The 22,516-nt window shown below is 42.6% G+C and overlaps 1 protein-coding gene across 2 annotated transcripts in view; it reads right to left on the minus strand.

The window, feature by feature from the left end:
- LOC140209810 (lamin-B3-like) overlaps positions 1-22,516 on the minus strand; it is a 115,124-nt gene that overhangs the window by 85,345 nt on the left and 7,263 nt on the right. For both annotated transcript variants that reach the window (XM_072278320.1, XM_072278319.1), the window contains exons 2-4: positions 9,723-9,879; positions 9,507-9,632; positions 2,798-2,968 (exon numbers count right to left, since the gene is read on the minus strand). In XM_072278320.1, the coding sequence (XP_072134421.1) occupies positions 2,798-2,968; positions 9,507-9,632; positions 9,723-9,879 (454 nt within the window). The remainder of the gene's footprint in view (positions 1-2,797; positions 2,969-9,506; positions 9,633-9,722; positions 9,880-22,516) is intronic.

Consider the following 22,516-nt stretch of genomic DNA (forward strand, 5'->3'; position numbering starts at 1 on the left):
GGGTAGTAATCTATTTATTTATTTATTGGTTGGCGTGTACCTGCATGCGTGCGAATCTGTGCGTGTGCATGTCCATGATGATGTCTTTTTCATGGCTTTTTACAAGGCGCAGAGCGAGAGGGAGAGACTGTGTGGCGCGCCACTCGTCACACAGACATTTTTGCAGTATTTTTCCCTTTATTTTACAAGGTCGAGTTGCGATCTCGACACTCAACCCGGCACGGATGGAAAGCGTACTCGAGAGCGGACCCGACTGGTTTCGAACCCAGGAACCTCTGCTCCCGGGTCCAGCGCCGATGTCATTGCGCCACCAGCCGTCTCGGGGTAGTCATTTAATGCTGAAATGCATATGAATTTCTTCTTAGAGATGATGGCAAATATTTGGAATTCTCTGGCCCTGGAGGATCTTAGGGCCAAGATGACTGGAGGATTTAAAGTGGAAGAGGAAGAAGCCAGTGAGTCTTGGGAGTCCAGCCACGATCACATTGAATGGCAGGGCAGGCTTCAGTGGTTGGGTGGCCTACTTCATCTTCTATTGTCTTGTAAAGTCAATTTTTGGCACAACATTTGCATTTTAGTCAATGACATCATTGAGTCAGACCGGAGCTTGTCTTCTCTCTCAAATCCTGAAGTCTACCTGCCCTTCTCAGCAGGGTCCAACAAATTCTTGATGCTTTCTAAGTGACCTTTCTTCTTGGGATGTTAGCAGCTGAACGCAACTCAGTTGGAGCTTGAGTATTGAGTACTAATTAACTGGCTGCTGACATCGCCATGTTTGGACTTCTCCAAGTTCCTGGACACTTTCTCATTGTTAAACATACTATTGCTTCATAGAATTAAACAATGCTTAACACTAACTGCTTTCTGGAAGCTTTTAAGGATGTGGAACCCCATCCTCCCACCACCCCACCTGGGATAGGGTCCTCTTTGACTCACCTACCACCCCACCAGCCTCTGTGTCCAGCACATAATTCTCTGCAACTTCCACAGTCTCCAATAGGATTCCACCACCAGGCACATTCTCCCCTGCCACCCCCACTTCCTGGAGGGATTACTCCATACATAACTCCCTTGTCCATTTGTCCCTTCCCACCGATCTCCATCCCAATACTGTACTTGTCTTTGCAAGCAGAGCAAGGACCACACCTGCCCCCCCACCACCATTCAGGGCCCCAAAAAGTTCTTCCAGATGAGGTGACACTTCACCTGAGAGCATTTTGGGGTCATTTACTGTATCAGGTGCTCCTGGTGTGGCCTCCTGTATATCAGTCAGACTCAACGCAAATTGGGAGACAACTTCAACGAGCACCTATGCTCCATCAGCCAGAAAAAGTGGGATCTCACGCTGGCCATTATTTCAATTCTATTTTCCAATCCCAATCCAACATGTCAATCCACGCCCTCCTCTACTGCCACGATGAGGCCACACTCAGGTTGAAGGAGCAACACCTTGTATTCCATCTGGGCAGCCTCACCCCTGATAGCATGAACATCGATTTCTCGAACTTTCAGTAATTGCCCACCCCCCCTCATCATTTCCTCCATTTGTTTCCCTCTCTCACCTTACCTCCTCACCTACAATCACCTCCCTCTGGTGCTCCTCCCTCCTCCCCTTATTCCACGGCCTTCAGTTCTCTCCTAATCAGATTCCCCCCTTCTCCAGTCCTTTTATCTCTTTCACCAATCAACTTCCCAGCTCTTGACTTCACCCACCCCCTCCCAATTTCACCTAATACCAACCACCTTGTACTTCTTCCTCCCCTCCCCCAACCTGACTTCTCATCTTTTTCTCCCCTAGTCCTGATGAAGGGTCTCCGCCTGAAACTCTTCTCCATTGATGCTGCCTGGCCCGCTCAGGTCCTCCAGCATTTTGTGTGCATAGCTTTTGAATACTATTGCCACCGTGTAGCTGTTTCTATCAGAACAAGACAACAATTTCAATGGCTTGTTTACTGGCTTTTAGGTAAAATAATTAACATGTCAATCTTCCTTTGTAACCAACAGGGGCACTCCTGAATAAAACTATAAAATGTCAAAATGACAGTATGTTAGCATTTAAAGAATTGATTTGCAAAGCATAAAGCAAAAGTCCCCAGTCTGAGTCAGGAAGAGAAAAGACCTTAATCAAGGCAGGATGAGCAATTTTGCTTCAGGAATTTGTGGAAGGTGTTGATGGTGGATCCTCAAGCAAATTCCCATCAGCTAAGCCAACAAAACAAAAGCTACTTTTTTAAAAAAAGTGTTAAAATACTGCAACATACTGCTCCTTGTACAGGGAGATGAGGTGTTGAGTTTCAGATAAGGACAGTGACAGAGTAATAAATCCTGACAAAACAAATCTTACTGTACTATATTTATGCATTACATAAATTCACTGGAAGCTTCTGCCTAATTATTTACATGGCATTCTGCCCGAGCCATCACAGCAAAGATCACAAGACACAACGCAGTCGCTTCTTCCACAGATTTCAAGCAATATCTCCTTTATAAAAGGACGTCCATTTAGAATAGAGATGAGGAGGAATTTCTTTAGCCGGAGAGTGACAAATCTGTGGAATTCATTGCCTCAGGTGGCTGTGGAGGCCAAGTCATTGGATATGTTTAAGGCAGAGGTTGATAAGATTCTTGATTAGTCAGGGCATGAAGGGATATGGGGAGAAGGCAGGAGATTGGGGTTGAGAGGGAAATAGATCAGCTGTGATGAGATGGCAGAGCAAACTTGATGGGCCAAATGGCCTAATTTTGCTTTGATATTTAATGGTCCCATATTCGGAAATTTTAGGGAGGCACAAGTTACCTTAGTATTGAAGTTTCGTTCCAGTTGCTCCCTGTACTGTTTGATCTGTTCACACTGATTGTCCCTCAACTCCTGAAGCATTTCGGCTAGTTTGCGTTTACTTTCCCTCTGGCGAAGGACCTCTCTTTCTTCACGCCTCGTTTCCCGTTTTCTCTTGGATTCTATAACCTCCTACAAGATCAAACATCACAAAATAGTCAGGCAGGTTTTTGGATTCGTTCTTCATATTCCAAACATGCATTTCTAAAACTGGAGGAAATCAGCAGATCAGGCAGCATCAATGGAAATGAATAGATAATTGAAGTTTTGGGCCAAGACCCTTCTTCAGGACTGAGAAGGAAGGGGGAGGATGCTAGAATTAATAGATTGGTGGGGTAGGGTGGAGAGTAGGAGGCTAGCTGGAAGGCGATAGGTGAAGCCAGATGGGTGGGAAAAGTCAAGGGCTGGAGTAGGAGGAATTTGATGGGAGAGGAGAAGGCACCATGGAAGAAAGAGGAGGAGGAGGGGACCTAGGGGAAAGTATTAGACGAGTGAGAAGAGGTAAAAGGTCAGAGTGAGGGATAGAAGAGTGGGGGGGGGGGTAAAAATCTGTTTACTGGAAGGTAAAATCTATGTTCATGCCATCAAGTTGCAGGGTAGCCAGATAGAATATAAGGTGCTGCTCCTCCACCCACAGGGTGGCTTCATCTTGGCACCAGAGGAGGCCAAGGATTGACATGGCGAAATGGAAATCACAATCAAAACGTTCTTCACCAGGGGAACTCAAAAGAAAGGAGGTTCATTTTCATTTATATTGGGCATTCATGAGACCAATTACTGAGTACTCTATGAAGTGTTGCTCTCCTTATTTAGGAAGGAAATTAATGCAATGGAAGCAGTTCAGAGGTGAGTTACTACACTAACAGCATGAACGAACAAATTATCTCATGAGAAAAGGTTGCATTGGGTAGGGTTGTATTTGCTGGTTGAAACAAAGGGATGAGGAATCATGGCACGGTGGATAATCCATGGGTGCTGATAGGGTCAGCATGCAAAGAATATTTCTGGTTGGAGTATCTATAAGCAGGGTCATTGTTACAAAATACATGGTCACCCATTTAAGGCAGGGTGATGCGAAATCTGTTGTTCCAGAAAGTGTGGCAGGTCTTTTAACTCTCTTCCTCAAGACAGTTGATAGGTTCATGGCTAGTCAGGCCATCAAAGGGTACGGGAAGAAGGGAGGAAAATGGGGTTGAGAAGGATTATAAATCAACCATGATGGAATGGCAAAGCAGACCTGATGGGCCGAGTGGCCTACTTCTGCTCCTATGTCTTATGGTCAAAAACAGTGTTGAGAGCAAACCCTATGACTGTGAGTAAATTAGATTTAAATAGACACTTGATAAGCGAGGGATGAAAGGTTTTCATGAGTAGTCGGGGATGTGGAGTTGCGACTGCTATTTATTCAGCCATGATCTTATTTGTATGTCACCTCCCCCTTGGACACATTTATATTTGCTCGCCCCGAGGATCTTAACCTCTTCTTCCACACGAAGGAATGCAGAGTATCCATTTAACATTTGTTTAATGGATTATAGTGCCACCTGTGTCTGTCGCTCATGGGCCTACATTTCCCTTGGTTAATGCTTTTCTCCTAATATACAGTTCTAACAAGTCAATCAACCATGTTTAATTCAGTCATAAGGATTAATTAGTGACACGACTATAGTGACCATTTGTCAGTAACATAGGCGGCAATTACAAAGGGATTGCTCAAACCATAAATTAAGCACGCAGGCTATTTCTGGAAAGTAAAGCAGCTGTCAACATCATCCTAAAATGTTACTTGCATACTTCAAGCCATTCAAGGCCAATAAAATGAGACAGGCAGGTCTGCTTTCGCTCTCTCTTTGGAATTAACATTAGCATTTAGGTTGCTGGGACAAAGAATGCTCCCTATATTCAGAGACAGTTTGATCTAAAATATAGAACCAGGAATGCCAGGTTTTAATGAATTTCTGAAAGATTTTTGCAATAAAATAAATTAGTAACTCAGCTAGTATATATACTTTCTACTCTAATGTACTACCAATAAGGCCTGTTCTCAACCACTTTAGTCTCACTTTAAGAATTTAGTCTCTATTTTACTCTATGTCTGTTCTTTTGCTGTTATTTGCTGAACATTTAATTTATAGAATTACATATTTTGCACAAGGTAAGCTGCTGATGGAAGAGCAAATGTCCAAATGCAACATTTAAGAGAAATTTAGATAGGTACATGGATGGGAGGGGTTTGAAGGCAAATAGTCTGGATGCGGGTAGATGGGACTAGGCAGAAGATAACTAGATAGACCCAAGGGCCTGTTACTGTGTGGTATGACTCTATAAGCCTTTAATCCTGATTTTGCTATTTACCTCTTTTGCTGGTATTTTTGCCTTTAAAGTGTAAGGAGATAAGTTTGTCAAGTAAAACGTATAAAACGTATAAACCGAAAGGTCCTGAATTACGTTGTCCTTTATTTGTATGCACAGAGAAATGAAAAAGCAAAATGTCCCTGGAAAAGCTGTATCATATAACCATATCAAGTTTTTTTAATATTAATTTGCTCAAATCTAGAATAATGTCTAATCATGTACCCCTGCCATCAGTAGGAGATCTATTTGTTTTTCATCAGATTTCCATAATCAATAGTTCCTGGGTCCTTTGCCATTAAGAGAAAATATTCCTAATGTGGATTTCAGAACATCAGGGGAATTGCTTTCTCAGTGTTGACAGCCAACCCTCGAATGCAGCTTCTCAACTGTTTAAAATGTCACAATGGATATTACTATTACTTAATATTAACGGTACTTAATACTGAATAAGTTATTCCTATCACCATTTGGTATATTCTGATTCAAGTATTACAAACTTTAAATTGTCAATGAATCAAATTCATTGAAGGATGCTCACGTCTCCTAACTATGAATGTTCATTAGTTCAATTTACTACCCATAATTAACGCAACTATTAAGGAAGGGCAGTGTGCCAAACGTGCATTATGAAGTTCAAATCTTACCAGTACTTTCTAAAATTTTTTGCAAAATTATTTGGCAAGTTTACTGTGGTATTTAAAAGTTCCCTTTTTCTCTCAAAGTGAAATATTTGATTCTAGCACCTGGTCTTGATCTATGAAGGAAATTCCTTAAATGTTATGTACTGATCGAGTGGCTTCTCAACATCAAGCCTAATATGACCTGCTCCTTGTCTGTTCTGCAATGCTTGCAGATGGCACAAAAATAATGGTTTTTTTTGATAGCAAGGAGGATAGTGTTAGGGAACCCTGTTATATAGATCTATTTGTATGTTGGGTAGAGCAATGACAAATAGAACTCAATCCTGGTAAGAGTGAGGTGATGCATTTTTGTGTTTTATGAAAGGCAAGGTTCCAGGGAGGATCAAGGGACCTTAATGTTATAAGTCCAAAGTCCCCAAAGCTGAGGTCCAGATAAATAGGGTGTGAAGAAAGTATACAAGATGCTTGTACTTATTAGCAAGGAGTATAAGAAAAGGGATGTTTTGGTACAACTTTATTAAACATTGGTTACACCACAGCTGGAGTATTACTGTATGTGAAGTTCAGGTGCCAAGCAATAGGAAGGACATAATTTTACTGGAGAAGGTACAAAAGAGACTCACAAGGACCTTGCCTGAGGTTAAATGCTTCGGCTATATGAGTTTTCATTGGAGCAGTTGGTGGGGGTGGGGGGGAAGGGGAGTTCTGAGAGCTCCTGGAGGTATACAAAATTATGTGAGGGATCGACGAGGTAAAGAGTATGAAACTCTTAACCCTTGGGAATATGAGGGTTAAAAGGGAAACAATGAATATTTTGTTCAAGGAACCTGAGGGTTGTTGGGAGTCTTGAACGCACTGTCTCTGAATCTAGTAGAGGCAGGTGTTCCTGCAACATGTGTAGAGCATCCGAATGAGCACTCAGTTCACCAGCAGATAGAAAGCGGATCGGGGATGAGAAATGAGATTTGTATAATTAGGTACTGGTTGGTCAGCGTGGGCATGGTGGGCCATAAGCTGGCTGACGCCATTTGAAAATAACATGTTTGCTTCAATGCACAATTGCTAACTTTGCCTCTGCATCCTCCCAGTATACAGCATCTCAACTATCAAAGAGAGTGGACAATGGTAACCAGCCTTCCAGTCTTTGCTGCTTATACTATACTCCACTTTGTCTGTTTACCCTAAGTGATATCTACCCCTTCCCAACTATTACAATTACAGTTTTTCTCAATACAAATCCCATTCCTTTCTAAAATCTTGTTGTATTGAATATTTATAATCAGGCAGCTAGCCAGTAGCCAGATACTTGTCACAGTCAATATACCAATCCTAATTTGAATCTATGTTTCTAATTATTAACTTCTTTAAAATGTCACATGCAAAGTGAAGCAGAAACATGCGATTCAACAGAAACCGGTCCAATCCAATGTGCATCTACATCATATCAATTCAATGTGTATCTACATCATATCAACACACCCTTTTCTGCTCCATGTGCTTATCTGGCTTCACACTGAACATATTCAAACTATTTGTCTCAATATTCACTGGAATAACAGGCTCCAAATTCAGTGGGAAAAGAAGTTTCTCCCAGATTCTCTCTTGCAATTATGAGCAGATCCTTCCCATAATTTGTATGGCCTTTTCACCAATTTATATTTCACTTTACTCATATGAGGAATTAATACTCCTTTTATTGGACAGGATTAAGCAATTGATCCTGGAGTTTTGTTATGATCTGCATCAGAACCCTTATACAGAAAGGAACTTCACTAGGTGCTTCCAACAAGTGGCTTCTAGTTACAACGACATACACCAGCAAATGGAATCACCCACAGGGTGGCACAGTGGCGTGGTTGTTAGCACAATGCTTTACAGTACAAGCGACCCGGGTTCAATTCATGCTGCTGCCTGTGATGAGTTTGTATGTTCTCCCCGTGACTGTACGTTTTCCTCCAGTTTCCTTGGTTTCCTCCCAAAATCCAAAGACGTGCTGGTTGGTAGGTTAAAAGGTCATTGTAAACTGTCCTCTGATCAGCTAGGGTTAAGTTGCTGGGTGGTACGGCTTGAAGGGTCTATTCTACGCTGTATCTCAATAAATGTGTAATATGACTAACAATGGCTTGCGAAGGAAGTTGTCTAAGGTTACAACACAATGAACTGCAAAAGTGGGCAACAAAATGGCAGCTGAAATTTAACTAACTCCAAACAAGTGTGAAGTGATGCAGGTTGGGGAGTTAAGCCAGGACAGGACACACACAGTGAATGATAGGGTTTGGGTGAATGCTGAAGCACAGAGAGACCCAGGGGCACCGATATAGTTCCCTAACGGTATTGTCACGGGTCAACAATGTACTGAAGTAAACACGTGGCACACTTGCCTTCACCGGTCAGTTCAATTACCAGAAGACTTGGTGCATCATGTTAAAGCTGAGAGCACACCTGGAGCTTTGTGAGAAATTCTTGTCACCATACCATAAGAAAGGTGTAATTAAGCTTGAGAGTGCAGAAGAGTCTCAAAAAGATGTTTCCAGATCCGAAGGGCTTGGGTTTCAAGGGGAAACTGGATAGACTGGGGCCACTTTTCTCAAAACAAAGAAAGTAAGGAGTGAACAAAAAGAAACTAAGGGGTGACCTTATGAAGGTTTAGAAAATTAAGGGGCCATAGGCAAGGTGGGTGATCACTGTCTTTTTCCTGGGGTAGGGAATTCTAAAATGAGAGGGCACAGGTTTAAAGTGAGAGGGGAAATGATTAAAAAGGATCTGAGTGCCAAGTTTTTCCACACAGAGAATGGTGGGTACATGGAGTGAGCTGCCAGAGAGGTGAGAGGGATTGATAATATTACAGTGCTTGAAAGCCTTTTGGATGGGTTCATGGCTAGGACAGGATTAAAAGAATGTGGTCCAAATACAGGAAAATGATTTCAGCCCAGGAAGGCACCTTGCTCAGCAAGGACAAGTTGGGCCGAAGATCCTGCTTCTGTGCCGTATAATCCTATGCATCTATGATTAGTACATGGGTGCCGTGCACAATTCTGATTTAATGGAGACAGATGTGAGAGAGCGGAGGAATATCTGGAGAAACTTCTGAAATGCCTTTTTCGCTGCCGCTGTTACTGTGTGATCCTGAATCTCTGGAGGGGAAGGCCCCAAATCCTCGGCTTTGCTTGTTGCTTGGCGGGCGAGATGGGGTCAAAGCACTCGGCAGAGATGGTGCTCGGTGCTCGGTGTTGAAGGGCTGGTCGGAGGCTCGAAGTTTTCGGACGGACTCAGAGTCAGCTGGGGTCGGGTGCTTCCAATGCATCGACAGTTGTCGGTGCCTGGAGGTTTATGGCAGAGAGAGTTTCTCCCTTCTGCCGCCTGCTATCGGGGACTATCGGGAGTTGATAGGAACTTTGAGACTTTTTTTACCGTTCCCATGGTCTGTTCTTTATCAAATTATGGTATTGCTTTGCACTGCTGTAACTATATGTTATAATTATGTAGTCTTGTCAGTGTTAGTCTTTGGTTTGTCCTTTTTTTGTGAGATCACTCTGGAGGAACATTGCATCATTTCTTAATGCATGCATGCATTTCTAAATGACAATAAATGAGGACTGTGTGTCCTCACAATCTAATCTAATTGTGTTCTCTTTTGAAACTGGCCTTAGTGTCTCAATGATTTCAATACATACCTTCTCATAGAGGCTTTTCTGGAAATCTAACTGCCCCTGTAATGTTTGTGTCTTGTGTTCCAAGTCACGTCTGTGTAACATTTCATCCTGAAGTTGTGTTTTGGTATCTTGGACAATTGAATTAGCCTATAATAAAACAGAAAAGATAATACAGAAATTATTTTTTTCTTCTTCTGACTAGGATGGGGATCAATAACTCTGATACAAAATGCCTACTTTTGCAAGCTGAGCTTTGACTTCAAATAGTTCATTCTCCAAATTCTTCTTCTCCCTCAGCGATGCAGCCAGCTCAGTCTTGTTGGAATTCAACAGAGTTTCCTGGTCTCTCAACTGGGCTAAAGCAGATTTCAACTCAGCTTCCTTTTTAGCATTTCTGAAAGCATATAATATTACTTCTAGTTTATTCGATGTACACGTCAACTTTTCCACTTGGACTAGAATTTATTTATCAGCCAGTCTTTAAAAAAATTAATTTGATATCAAAATACAACATGATTCTTTGGATGGATATACAGCAAAATAATCTGATTAAAGGACATCTCGCAATTTGATTTAAAAGAAAACATCAGGTAGCAGAAATACAAGGCTAGTTTTGTACTAGAGCTAAAGTCTGTTTCCTTCTCTCTTCCAGTTTATATAATCCCTTCTCATGTTCTATTAGCTCTCAATTATATCTTATTCTGCACATTAAGTTACGTTAAACACTATCACACTAGTTGCAGATACAGGATTACTTCAAAATCTTAGTCCAACAGTGCACTCCTAAAACATCCCAGCATCTGACCTGCTTTACTCACTGTTGCTGAGTACTGATGTGAAAGCTTCAATCCATTTAGTGTACCAGCGCCAACATGCTGGGAGAAATATAACACAACTGTTTAAACCTGCAAAATATATCCACATGAAACTATTTAAAAACTCTGAAGACATAAAGTCAACACTTAAAGCAGCAATTCCTCAAAGCTGACCAGTAAAATTCCTGTTGTTTCTTCCAACTAAATGCCTAAAGCATTAGTTTTAAGGAGATAATCAAGGAACTACCATGACTAGAGATGAGAATATAAAATGGTCATTTTTATGGACATTTAACAAAATCCATTATCTTTCATTTTATACTTGTTTTTAATAGTTAAATTGCATCTGACGTACATGGTTAAATCCAGCATCAACCAAGATTAGGAGCTGCCAGTCTTATTTAGATTAATTGTGTGAATATTTCCTGTAAAAATTCCTTCCACATTACAAATTCCTATGATTATATTTATAATGCGGATCCTTAAGGTCATTATAGTCAGCCAAAGGTAATGGGGGTAAGCTCCCCACTAACTATTAAATGCTCCCAATGGTGTGTGCCTCAAATAGCCTCTGACAACCAAGTCCAGCTTCTGGCCTTCACATGTGGCTTAACTGCTGAGCCCGGTGGAACAGTTTCCACTGATAGGAGAAAGGGCAAAGGTGGGTTACTGGCTTCAGGCAGATGGAGCTCGTCAGCTGTGGTTGGCAGCTCATCTAGGAGAAGGAAAACTCTGATCTCAAACCTCTGCTGCCTTGTGGCTATATCCACTCAGGAGTAAACCCCAAGAGAAAAATCCAGAGCTGCAGTTGCTAAGACAGTCCTACTTTGAGTTCAACACTGACTGGCAACTCCTGCTACGTAGCAAGAGCCAAAACTGTATTGGCCTCTACCATTATTATGGGTTCATCAGATGCACGGACAGAGAGAACTTGTTACACGGGCAACAGCTTGCTCTCCATATCGTGTTGCCCAGGCTTGCGTTTCTAGTCAGCTAGGACAAAACATTCATGGTCGATCCTGACCAACGGAGGCCTCATGATTATGACATCTATAATGCTAACTACGTTCTTAAACTTGTCACGCCGTAAGGACATGTTACCTCCAGTAGAGGTACTATTGGGCCACCTTAAAGACAGCATGATGTAAATACAAACAAAACTGGATATAGAAATTCACCTAAATTAATTGGCCCATGTGCAAAGTAAGTTAATCATATATGAAGAAAATTAAGAAAATTAAATGTGCAAATGACAGAGGTCTGAAGAATGAAAATCACAGTAGTAACATCAACACCTCCACAAATGTAAACTCTCAGTTTTAATATCACTGTGGTCAGCTAGCTATTTAATAGAAAAAGTAGATTTGTGAAGAAATTGAAGAACATTTGATCATATTTGAAGCCAGGCTCTCTGCACTCTAAAATCAATGAGAGAGTCAAGTTATCAAATACATCAACTGTACAGAAGACATATTTGAATACTGCATTAAAGTTGTTAACTGTTTTTCACCTTGACCTATTATTTTCCAACTTTAATAAATTTACATACATTTATAGACCGAAAGTTGAAATGATGAAAATCTCTGAATCCAAGATGTAAATTGGATTCCATACCATACATTTATTAAAAGTAATGGGCATTTTGATTACATTACACCTGTAAAAAAGAATTCTTAAAGCACTTCTAAAATGTTTGAAATTTCAGTGAAGAGAAATGAAAGGTTGAAACAAGTGTTTCAATCCTCCAAAGTGCAGTTGAGTGAAAAATTGACCCAAGATTGCTCACAGCTCTCAAAATGGTCCAACATTCACAAAATGCCACTTATTGATATAATCCAAACAAGCTATTTTTGGATGACAAAAATTATAATTGCAAGCTCACATCTTCAGTAGGCTGTGTATGAAACTTTCATCAGTGACACAGCCCCACGGATGTAATATTATTAATATTAATAAAACCACTATAGAAAATCATTGGGAAAGGTAGAAGCAATCTCACTTTCCAATAGTCCTGCTGAAATTTGTTCGTAGAATACACCCAGATTACTAAAAGCTGCTACATTAGATTAGCTCAGTTTACTGTCATATACACTAGTGTGTAATGAAATTCCTGTTTACATGAAACTTACAGAGCAAAGCAATATGCACAGTAATGATAAATACAAGTGTAAAAACTATAGTGGGGAGAGAGGGGGAGAGAGGGGGAGAGAGGGGGAGAGAGGGGGAGAGAGGGGGAGAGAGGGGGAGAGAGGGGGAGAGAGGGGGAGAGAGGGGGAGAGAGGGGGAGAGAGAGAGGGAGAGAGAGAGTAGTACATGAAAATGGCAGCACCACTGGGAAGAGGGTTTGAAAGAGTTGATTGCTTCAGGAGTCTGAGAGCAGCAGGGAAGTTGCTGCTCTGTAAGTCTGGATGCCTGCCCTTTCAAGTTCCTGCATCTTCTCCCAAAATGTAATTCTGCATTTCTGCAAGTTTAGAGAAAACCAAAGCTAATCCTTTAAGTATCTCAGCTAGAACAATCACCACTTTCTGCTTGTATAAGCAAATCATCAGTTTTATAGTATAATGTAGAAGATTAGTCCAAAACTGCCCCAGATAATCATCTCCTTTAAATTCAATGCCAAATATTTGATTTTTATATTCCCCATGTTAATGCATAAAATTCAGAATGCCATTTCTCTCAGTTGTTGCAGTCTCATATTGTTCTATCAAGTAATAAATAATCATTATTATGAAAAAGTCTGCAGACGCTGGAAATCCAAAGCAACACACACAAGATGCTGGAGGAAGGACCAGGAATGTTGCCTCAGCAAGGACCTGGACTCACTGCAATTTGCTTATCGCCACAATAGGTCAATGGCAGATGCAATCTCAATGGTTCTTCACACAGCCTTCGATCGCCTGGACAATACATACACTTATGTCAGGATGCTGTTCATCGACTATAGCTCAGCATTTAACACCATCATTCCCACAATCCTGATTGATAAATAACAGAACCTGGGCCTCTGTACCTCCTTATGCAATTGGATCCTCAACTTCCGAACCGAACGACCACAATCTGTGCAGATTGGCGATATCTCCTCCTCACTGACGATCAACACTGGTGCACCTCAGGGGTGTGTGCTCTACTCTCTCTATACCCATGACTGTGTGGCTAGGCATAGCTCAAATACCATCTATAAATTTGCTGATAATAGAATTGTTGGTAGAACCTCAGATGGAGACGAGAGAGTGTACAGGAGTGAGATAGATCAAATAGTGGAGTGGTGCCGTAGCAACAACCTTGCACTTAACATTAGTAAGACGAAAGAGCTGATTGTGGACTTCAGGAAGGGTAAGACAAAGGAACACATACCAATCCTCATAGAGGGATCAGACGTGGAGAGAGTGAGCAGTTTCAAGTTCCTGGGTGTCAAGATCTTTGAGGACCTAACCTGGTCCCAACATATTGATGCAGCTATAAACTTCATTAGGAGTTTGAAGAGATTTGGTATGTCAACAAATACACTCAAAAACTTCTATAGATGTACCATGGAGAGCATTCTGACAGGCTGCATCACTGTCTGGTATGGGGCAGCGACTGCACAGGACCATAAATTTAGTCGGCTCCAACTTGAGTACTAGCCTACAAAGTACCCAGGACATCTTCAAGGAACGGTGTCTCAGAAAGGCAGCATCCTTTATTAAGGACCCCCAGCACCCAAGGCATGCCCTTTTCTCACTGTTACCATCAGATAGGAGGTACAGAAGCCTGCAGGCACACACTCAGTGATTCAGGAACAGCTTCTTCCCCTCTGCCATCCGATTCCTAAATGGACATTGCACCCGTGAACACTACCTCATATACATATATATATAAATATATATATATAATCTCTGTTTTTGCACAATTTTTAATCTAGTCAATATACATATACTGTAATTGATTTATTTATTTGTTTATTCTTCTATATTATTCTTGTCTTCACTAAGGAGGACATAAATAATCTTCCGGAAATAGTAGGGGACCGAGGATCCAGTGAGATGGAGGAACTGAGGGAAATACATGTTAGTAGAGAAGTGGTGTTAGGTAAATTGAAGGGATTAAAGGCAGGTAAATCCCCAGGGCCAGATGGTCTGCATCCCAGAGTGCTTAAGGAAGTAGCCCAAGAAATAGTGGATGCATTAGTGATAGTTTTTCAAAACTCTTTAGATTCTCGATTAGTTCCTGAGGATTGGAGGGTGGCTAATGTAACCCCGTTTTTTAAAAAAGGAGGGAGAGAGAAACCGGGAAATTATAGACCAGTTAGTCTAACATCGGTGGTGGGGAAAATGCTAGAGTCAGTGATCAAAGATGTGATAACAGAACATTTGGAAAGCGGTGAAATCATCAGACAAAGTCAGCATGGATTTGTGAAAGGAAATTCATGTCTGACGAATCCCAAAGAATTTTTTGAGGATGTAACTAGTAGAGTGGAGAACCAGTGGATGTGGTATATTTGGATTTTCAAAAGGCTTTTGATAAGGTCCCACACTGGAGATTAGTGTGTAAACTTAAAGCACACGGTATTGGGGATATGGTATTGATGTGGATAGAGAATTGGTTGGTAGACAGGAAGCAAAGAGTAGGAATAAACGGGACCTTTTCAGAATGGCAGGCAGTGACTAGTGGGGTACCGCAAGGCTCAGTACTAGGACCCCAGTTGTTTACAATATATATTAATGACTTAGACAAGGGAATTAAATGCAGCATCTCCAAGTTTGTGGATGACACGAAGCTGGGTGGCAGTGTTAGCTGTGAGGAGGATGCTAAGAGGATGCAGGGTGACTTGGATAGGTTGGGTGAGTGGGCAAATTCACGGCAGATGCAGTTTAATGTGGATGAATGTGAGGTTATCCACTTTGGTGGCAAGAACAGGAAAACAGATTATTATCTGAATGGTGGCCAATTAGGAAAAGGGGAGGTGCAACGAGACCTGCGTGTCATTGTACACCAGTCATTGAAAGTGGGCATGCAGGTACAGCAGGCAGTGAAAAAGGTGAATGGTATGCTGGCATTCATAGCAAGAGGATTCGAGTACAGGAGCAGGGAGGTTCTACTGCAGTTGTACAAGGCCTTGGTGAGACCATACCTGGAGTGTCGTGTGCAGTTTTGGTCCCCTAATCTGAGGAAAGACATTCTTGCCATAGAGGGAGTACAAAGAAGGTTCACCAGATTGATTCCTGGGATGGCAGGACTTTCATATGATGAAAGACTGGATCGACTAGGCTTATACTCGCTGGAACTTCAAAGTTCGAGGGGAGATCTTATTGAAACGTATAAAATTCTAACGGGATTGGACAGGCTAGATGCAGGAAGATTGTTACCGATGTTGGGGAAGTCCAGAACGAGGGGTCACAGTTTAAGGATAAAGGGGAAGCCTTTTAGGACCGAGATGAGGAAAAATTTCTTCACACAGACGGTGGTGAATCTGTGGAATTCTCTGCCACAGGAAACAGTTGAGGCCAGTTCATTGGCTATATTTAAGAGGGAGTTAGACATGGCCCTTGTGGCTAAAGGGATCGGGGGTATGGAGAGAAAGCAGGTACAGGGTTCTGAGTTGGATGATCAGCCGATCATACTGAATGGCGGTGCAAGCTCGAAGGGCCAAATGGCCTACTCCTGCACTTATTTTCTATGTTTCTATATTATGTATTGCATCGAACTGCTGCTGCTAAGTTAACAACGCATGCTGGTGATAATAAACCTGATTCAGATTCTGAACTCAAGCAGGTCAGGCACCAGGTAACATCTGCAGAAGAGAGTAAACAGTTGACGTTTCGGCCCAAAACCCTTCTTCAGGACCAAGAAAGAAGAGGAATGATGCCAGAATAATCATTAGTATCCCATTGCACTTTCCACCTGATCATCACTCCACCCACATTACATTTGACTTTATGGTTTACTGTGTCTATCATTTGGAAAGAATAAACTTCAGATAATTCTTTCAGAATTTCATTTTGGTCTGTGTAACTCATTACTGAAGTGACGCAATTCAGATTATACTCTCCTGCTGTCACATTGCCCGGTAATTATTGGTAAGATTAAAAAATAATCCCCTGTTCCAATTTTATTGATATCTACTATTTAATGTCATTTTCTGAAATTAATTTAAAGGTCAATTAATGTTATCATTCAATAATTCTTAGTTACAATTTAAACACCGATAGTTCTGAATAACTAAAGCTAAAATCTTTTCCATTTAAATGATAGTCTCCAAGATACTTTTGCAAGAAGGTCCATCACTGCATGTCCAACCATCTTTCATTGTTTCTGCTTCCGAAGTATAGCCTGGTCATTAAACGTGTGAAACCCACAATGAAGACTATTCAGATCTGGCTGGAGGGGGCTGACTCCACTCTTCAGCACCAATTCCAGCACACAGACTGGGGTGCGTTTGCTGCCCATGCCACCACAGACTCTCAGATTAACATTGATTTATATACCAACTCTGTCCTTGAGCACATCAACAAGTGTGTAGATAGTAGCATCACAAAAACAATTAAAAGTTTTCCCCAGTCAGAAACCATGGATGAACAGAGAAGTTCGCCTCCTGCTCAAAGCCAGAGATTCAGCCTACAGGTCTGGAGACCAGGAGGCTTACAGCTCAGCCAGGGCCAACCTGAGGAGGGGAATCTCTCAGGCTAAACACATGTACAAACAGAGAACCGAGGAGCATTTCAACTTCTCCGACCCCCAGCGCATGTGGCATGGCATACAGGTCATTACAGACTTCAAACAACCTAGTACTGTGCCCCCTTCCAGCTCTGCTTCCCTCCCTGATGAGCTCAATTACTCCTATGCTCGCTTTGACAGAGAGAACAAAGAGGTCACACTCAAAGCGGATCTCCCACCTGGTGAACTGCCTCTCTCACTTTCCACCTCCGATGTTTGCTCCACCCTGAGCAGGGTGAATGTATGGAAGGCAGCTGGTCCAGATGGAACACCTGGCCGTGTGCTCAGAGTCTGTGCAGGGCAGTTGGCCGGGGTCTTCACGGACATTTTTAATCTGTCCCTGGCCCAGGCAGTAGTCCCCACAAGCTTCAAGATTACCACCATTGTGCCAGTGCTGAAGCATTCCACTGCCACGGGTCTGAATGACTTCCACCCAGTTGCACTCACCCCCATCATTGCAAAGTGCTTTGACAGACTGGTTCTATCACATCTGAAATCCTGTCTGCCTACTACTCTGGACCCCCATCAATTTGCCTATAGCACCAACAGGTCAACAGAGGATGCCATCTCCACAGCACTTCACTCTGCCCTGATCCACCTGGACAGCCCCAACTCTTACGTCAGAATGTTGTTCATTGACTTTAGTTCAGCATTCAATACTGTGATGCCCTCCAAGCTGATCGCCAAACTTCACCAGCTTGGTATCAGCTCATCCCCCTGCAGTTGGACCTTGGACTTTCTGACTAACAAACCCCAATCAGTTAAGTTAGACAACCTCTCCTCCTCCACTCTCACCCTGATCACCGGTGAGCCTCAAGGCTGTGTGCTGAGCCCTCTTCTGTACTCCCTTTTCACCTATGACTGCGTTCCTGTACATGGTTCTAACTCCATAATCAAGTTCGCAGACGACACCACGGTAGTTGGCCTGATCAGAGGGGATGACGAGACTGCCTACAGGGACTAGGTTCAGCACCTGGCTGCGTGGTGTGCCGACAACAACCTGGCCCTTAACACCTAGAAGACCAAGGAGATCATTGTAAACTTCAGGCATGCTAGGAGCCACACTCACGTCCCCATCTACATCAACGGAGCTATAGTGGAGCATGTATCAAGCTTCAAATTCCTTGGTGTCCACGTTTCCGAGGATCTCACCTGGTCCCTGAACTCCTCCATCCTGATCAAAAAGGCGTAACAGCGCCTTTATTTCCTGCGGAGCATCAAAAAAGCTCACCTCTGTCCCAGGATACTGACGGACTTTTACCACTGTACCATTGAGAGCATACTCACCAACTGCATCTCAGTGTGGTATGGCAATTGTCCTGTATCAGACTGCAAAGCACTCCAGAGTGTGGTGAAAACTGCCCAGCAGATTACCAGCATCCAATTGCCCACCATTGAGAACATCTACCATAAACGCTGCCTAGCAAAAAAGCATTATCAAGGATACATCTCACTCTAACCACGGACTTTTTACTCTCCTCCCATCCAGTAGGTGCTACAGGAGCCTCCGCTCCCGCACCAGCAGGCACAGGAAGAACTTCTTCCCTGAGGCTGACACCCTGCTGAACCTCACATCACAGCGCTAAGCAGTATTGCACCCATATTGTACTGTCTCAGTACTTCTATATTTGTGTGATGTAGCACTTACTTTTTATTCGCAGTTATTTTGTAAATAACACTAATTTTTCCATTTCTGGTTAGATGCTAACTGCATTTCATTGGCTTTGTATCTGTACTCGGCACAGTGACAATAAAGTTGAATCCAATCTAATCTAGTCATTAACATCAGCCAGATATTCCCCTGGAACAGGGGTCTTCAACCTTTTTTTTAATGCCATAGACCTCTACCATTAACCAAGGGGTCCATTGACTCCCCAGTTAGGAACCCCTGCCCTGGAAGAACTCCAAAGTAACTCAGTAAACCCCATCTTTATGGCCTGAGACAACTCAGGATTGAATTATGCCATGCAGGAGCTTGAAGCCCGTGCCACCAGTCAAACATTAATTTTATACATATCTTGCTGTATCTCACACAAAGTCACCAGGACCATCACCACAACCACAATTTGTGTTCTTTATTCCCACCCCCCCCCCCAACCACCCAAATGCAGGTATGTCTCCTCAAAGTGTAACAATTTGTAAATCAACAGAATTTCTCCCTTTTAATCTAGAAAATTAAAACATCTGATAAGCTTCAGTTTTTGTGTATTCTTAGCACAAGGAATTAGTAAAAACTAAATATACCAAAAGAAAGTCATCTTAATACAGAGTGCACATCCTTATGAAATCAACTCCTCATAAAAAAATTATTTGAAATCTAAATTGCATTTGAAAGTTTCTCTTTGAATAAAAGGTGTAATCAGGGAGACTATCAAATGAAAATATACCTATTTTTTCCTCCTTGGGTCTTGATCATTTATATACTGACAGCAAAATGACAACAATGCTGGAATTGTAAGCACAAAATAATCTGCAGATGCTGGGGTCAAAGCAACACTCACAATACGCTGGAGGAACTCAGCAGGTCAGGCAGCATCTGTGGAAAAGATCGGTCGACCAAGGGTTCCAGCCCGAAACGTCGACCGATCTTTTTCATGGATGCTGCCCGACCTGCTGAGTTCTTCCAGCGTATTGTGAGTGTACAAAGCTGGAATGCCATCCAGGACAGCCAGGATCTATTGTAGACTTCCGGTCCACCATACCAGCCAATGATTAGATTTCCTCTCTTCTTAGGCCGTCTTTCATGGTTGCAAAAGATTTATTTTCAGTCCAGTTCTGTGGTTTCAGGGATGGCTGAAGAACCCTCCAGGCTCCAAGCTCTGACACAGATGGGCAGCTACGAATGACACGGGTGAATGAGCTGTTTGGGATATTGCATGAACCTTCCTCTTTGCAAATAGCCTCTATTTTCCTGGTGCAAAGATCTGAGACTTTCTGAAAGGTGACTTTCTGCATGTTACCTCTCTATTTTCAGCTTTTGTGACCCAGGGATTCCCTTATGTCAGTCAGGATGTTGCAACCTTTTAAGACAGCTTTGAGCACATACTTGAAAAAAATCCCCTTTCTTCCTGGAAATCTCGTGATGGGGTGGGATCAGATTCTTGTTTCAGGCATTTAGTGTCAAGCACACAGATAAAGGCCCAACCACCTAAGCTGGTTAAGTATGATGAGAGACTTGACACTGCAGATTTGGCTTGGAAGGGAACAAGGGAAATGGATGCAGAAATAGGCTATTTAGCTCCTTGTGCATCATCCAATGAGATGCAAGTTATTCTTTTATTTATTCCTTCACTTTTCTGCAACAACCAATGGCCCTTGATTGATTTTAAAGGGCAAAAATCCCACAATGTCTGACTTGAATTTATTCAGCTAACAAGCTTCCACCGACCTCTTGAGTCAAAGTCCAACGATTCACCACCCTGAGTGAAATAATTTCACCACACCTCAGCCCTGATAAACCTTGAGATGTGACCACTGGTTCAAAAAGTTCTAGGAAGACGACATCCCTACCTCTCAAGCAACACACATCAAAGTTGCTGGTGAACGCAGTAGGCCAGCTAGCATCTCTAGGAACAGGTGCAGTCGACGTTTCAGGCCGAGACCCTTCGTCAGGACCTACCTCTCATCTATTAGGCCCCATAAAAATGGGTGTTATTTTAATAACATCAACTTTCAATGTTCTGAACACTACAGATTATAGACCTTGTTTGGTAATCTCTCATCATGATAATCCTGCTGTCATATGAATCAATCTTAATTGCATTTACTCTTTCACGAGTGTATTCTTCCTTGGTTTGGGAAGTGAGACCTGCACAAAATACCAGTCCTCCCCAGGTTACAACAGGGTTCCATTTCTGAAAGGTGTTCATAACCCAAACAGTTCTCAAGTCAGAAATGTTGCTGTCCAGTAATACACGAAATAAAGTCAAGGATGAACCAAGGGTGATGTGCAGTTAAACCAGGCTGCTCAGCATCACACATTGCTATATACAATGACATTGCCACAGAAGGTGCCTACGGAGCTGCCAGCCCACAGAATATTCATCTTGGTGACCTCCCAAACACTCGTTTGTATGTATGATCTGTATATATGCTTCGTGCTCATAACCTTGAGAGGGCCTGTACTCCAGATGCCATCTCATCTATGTGACATTAACACTGCTCCATCTACCCTGACAACCAATTTGGAAGCTTTTGCAGAGAATGTATTGATTCCTAAAGTAAGATCTATGAGTCTCCAAAGAAGACAGGAAGGTGTGGATCACAGTACACCAGGACTTTAATGCAATGTCGAGATCATGGTGCTTCAACATTCCTTTCCTCAGTTAGCCAAAGATTATGCTGACACTCTTCAGTAAATGGTAGCTATAGCTGAGATGTGACTTCCAATGTTTTGGAGATCTGGATCCTTATTCTCCAGTAAAGAAGAAAAATAATTTCACTCCATGGTAAAATCTTGGACTCCAACACAAGAGAGCTATGGAAGCTCATTGGCTCAATATATGAATGGCAGAAGTTGAATAGCAGTCAATCTGCGAGGGCAGCAACATCTCTCGTCCCATTATGCTGAACAAGGCCGCGTGCTCAACCTGCTGCTGTTCACACTGCTGACACCTGACTGTATCACACGATCCAGCTCAGACCGTGCCACCCAGTTTGCGGATGACACAACAGTGGCTGCTGGCCTTATCAAGAACGATGACGAGACAGAGTACAGAGAGGAAGTAGAGTGGCTAGTGTATTGGTGTGAGGAGAACAACCCAAGTCTGAATGTGGAGAAGACAGAGAAAATCATTGTGGACTTCAGCAAGGTGCAGACGAAGCATCCCCCTCTGCGAATGCGTGGCTCCTCCGTAGAGAGAGTTAAGTGCACCAAGTTCTTGAGAGTTCACATCATGGATGACCTCACCCTGTCCCTTAATATCACCTCCCTGAGCAAGAAGTCGAAGCAGTACCTCCACTTCCTAAGAGGATTGGGGCAAGCAAGGCCACCCCCCCATCTCACAACCCACCCTCCCCATCTTAACTGTGTTTTACAGGAGCACCATTGAAAGCATCCTGACAAGATGCATCTCCATCTGGTATGGGAGCAGTTGAGCATTGGACCGGAAGTCCCTACAAAGGACTGTGAGAGCAGCTGAGAGGATCAAAGGAGTCTCCCTACTATCTATCGGAGACATTTATCAGGGGCACTGCATATGCAGGGCCTTCAGTATTATTAAAGATCCCACCCATCCATCCAGCATCCTCTTTGACTTACCATCAGGCAGGAGACTACGATGCATAAAGACATGAACAGTCAGGATGTGAAACTGTTTCTTCCCCCAGGCCATTAGGCTTCTGAACTCCCAGCTGCATCGTACTCAAAGTATCACTAAATAATCTGTTCCGTACCTTCTAATATTTAAAATTAATGCACTTTAGTTTGTTATTTATGTGTGATTCATCTGTAGGTTTTATCCGTGCCTTCATGTCATCATGTATTATGTGTACTAGTGTGCTTTACACCCTAGTTCAAAGAAA

This window comes from Mobula birostris, chromosome 14 (genome assembly GCF_030028105.1).
Source record: "Mobula birostris isolate sMobBir1 chromosome 14, sMobBir1.hap1, whole genome shotgun sequence".
NCBI classification, from domain to species: domain Eukaryota; kingdom Metazoa; phylum Chordata; class Chondrichthyes; order Myliobatiformes; family Myliobatidae; genus Mobula; species Mobula birostris.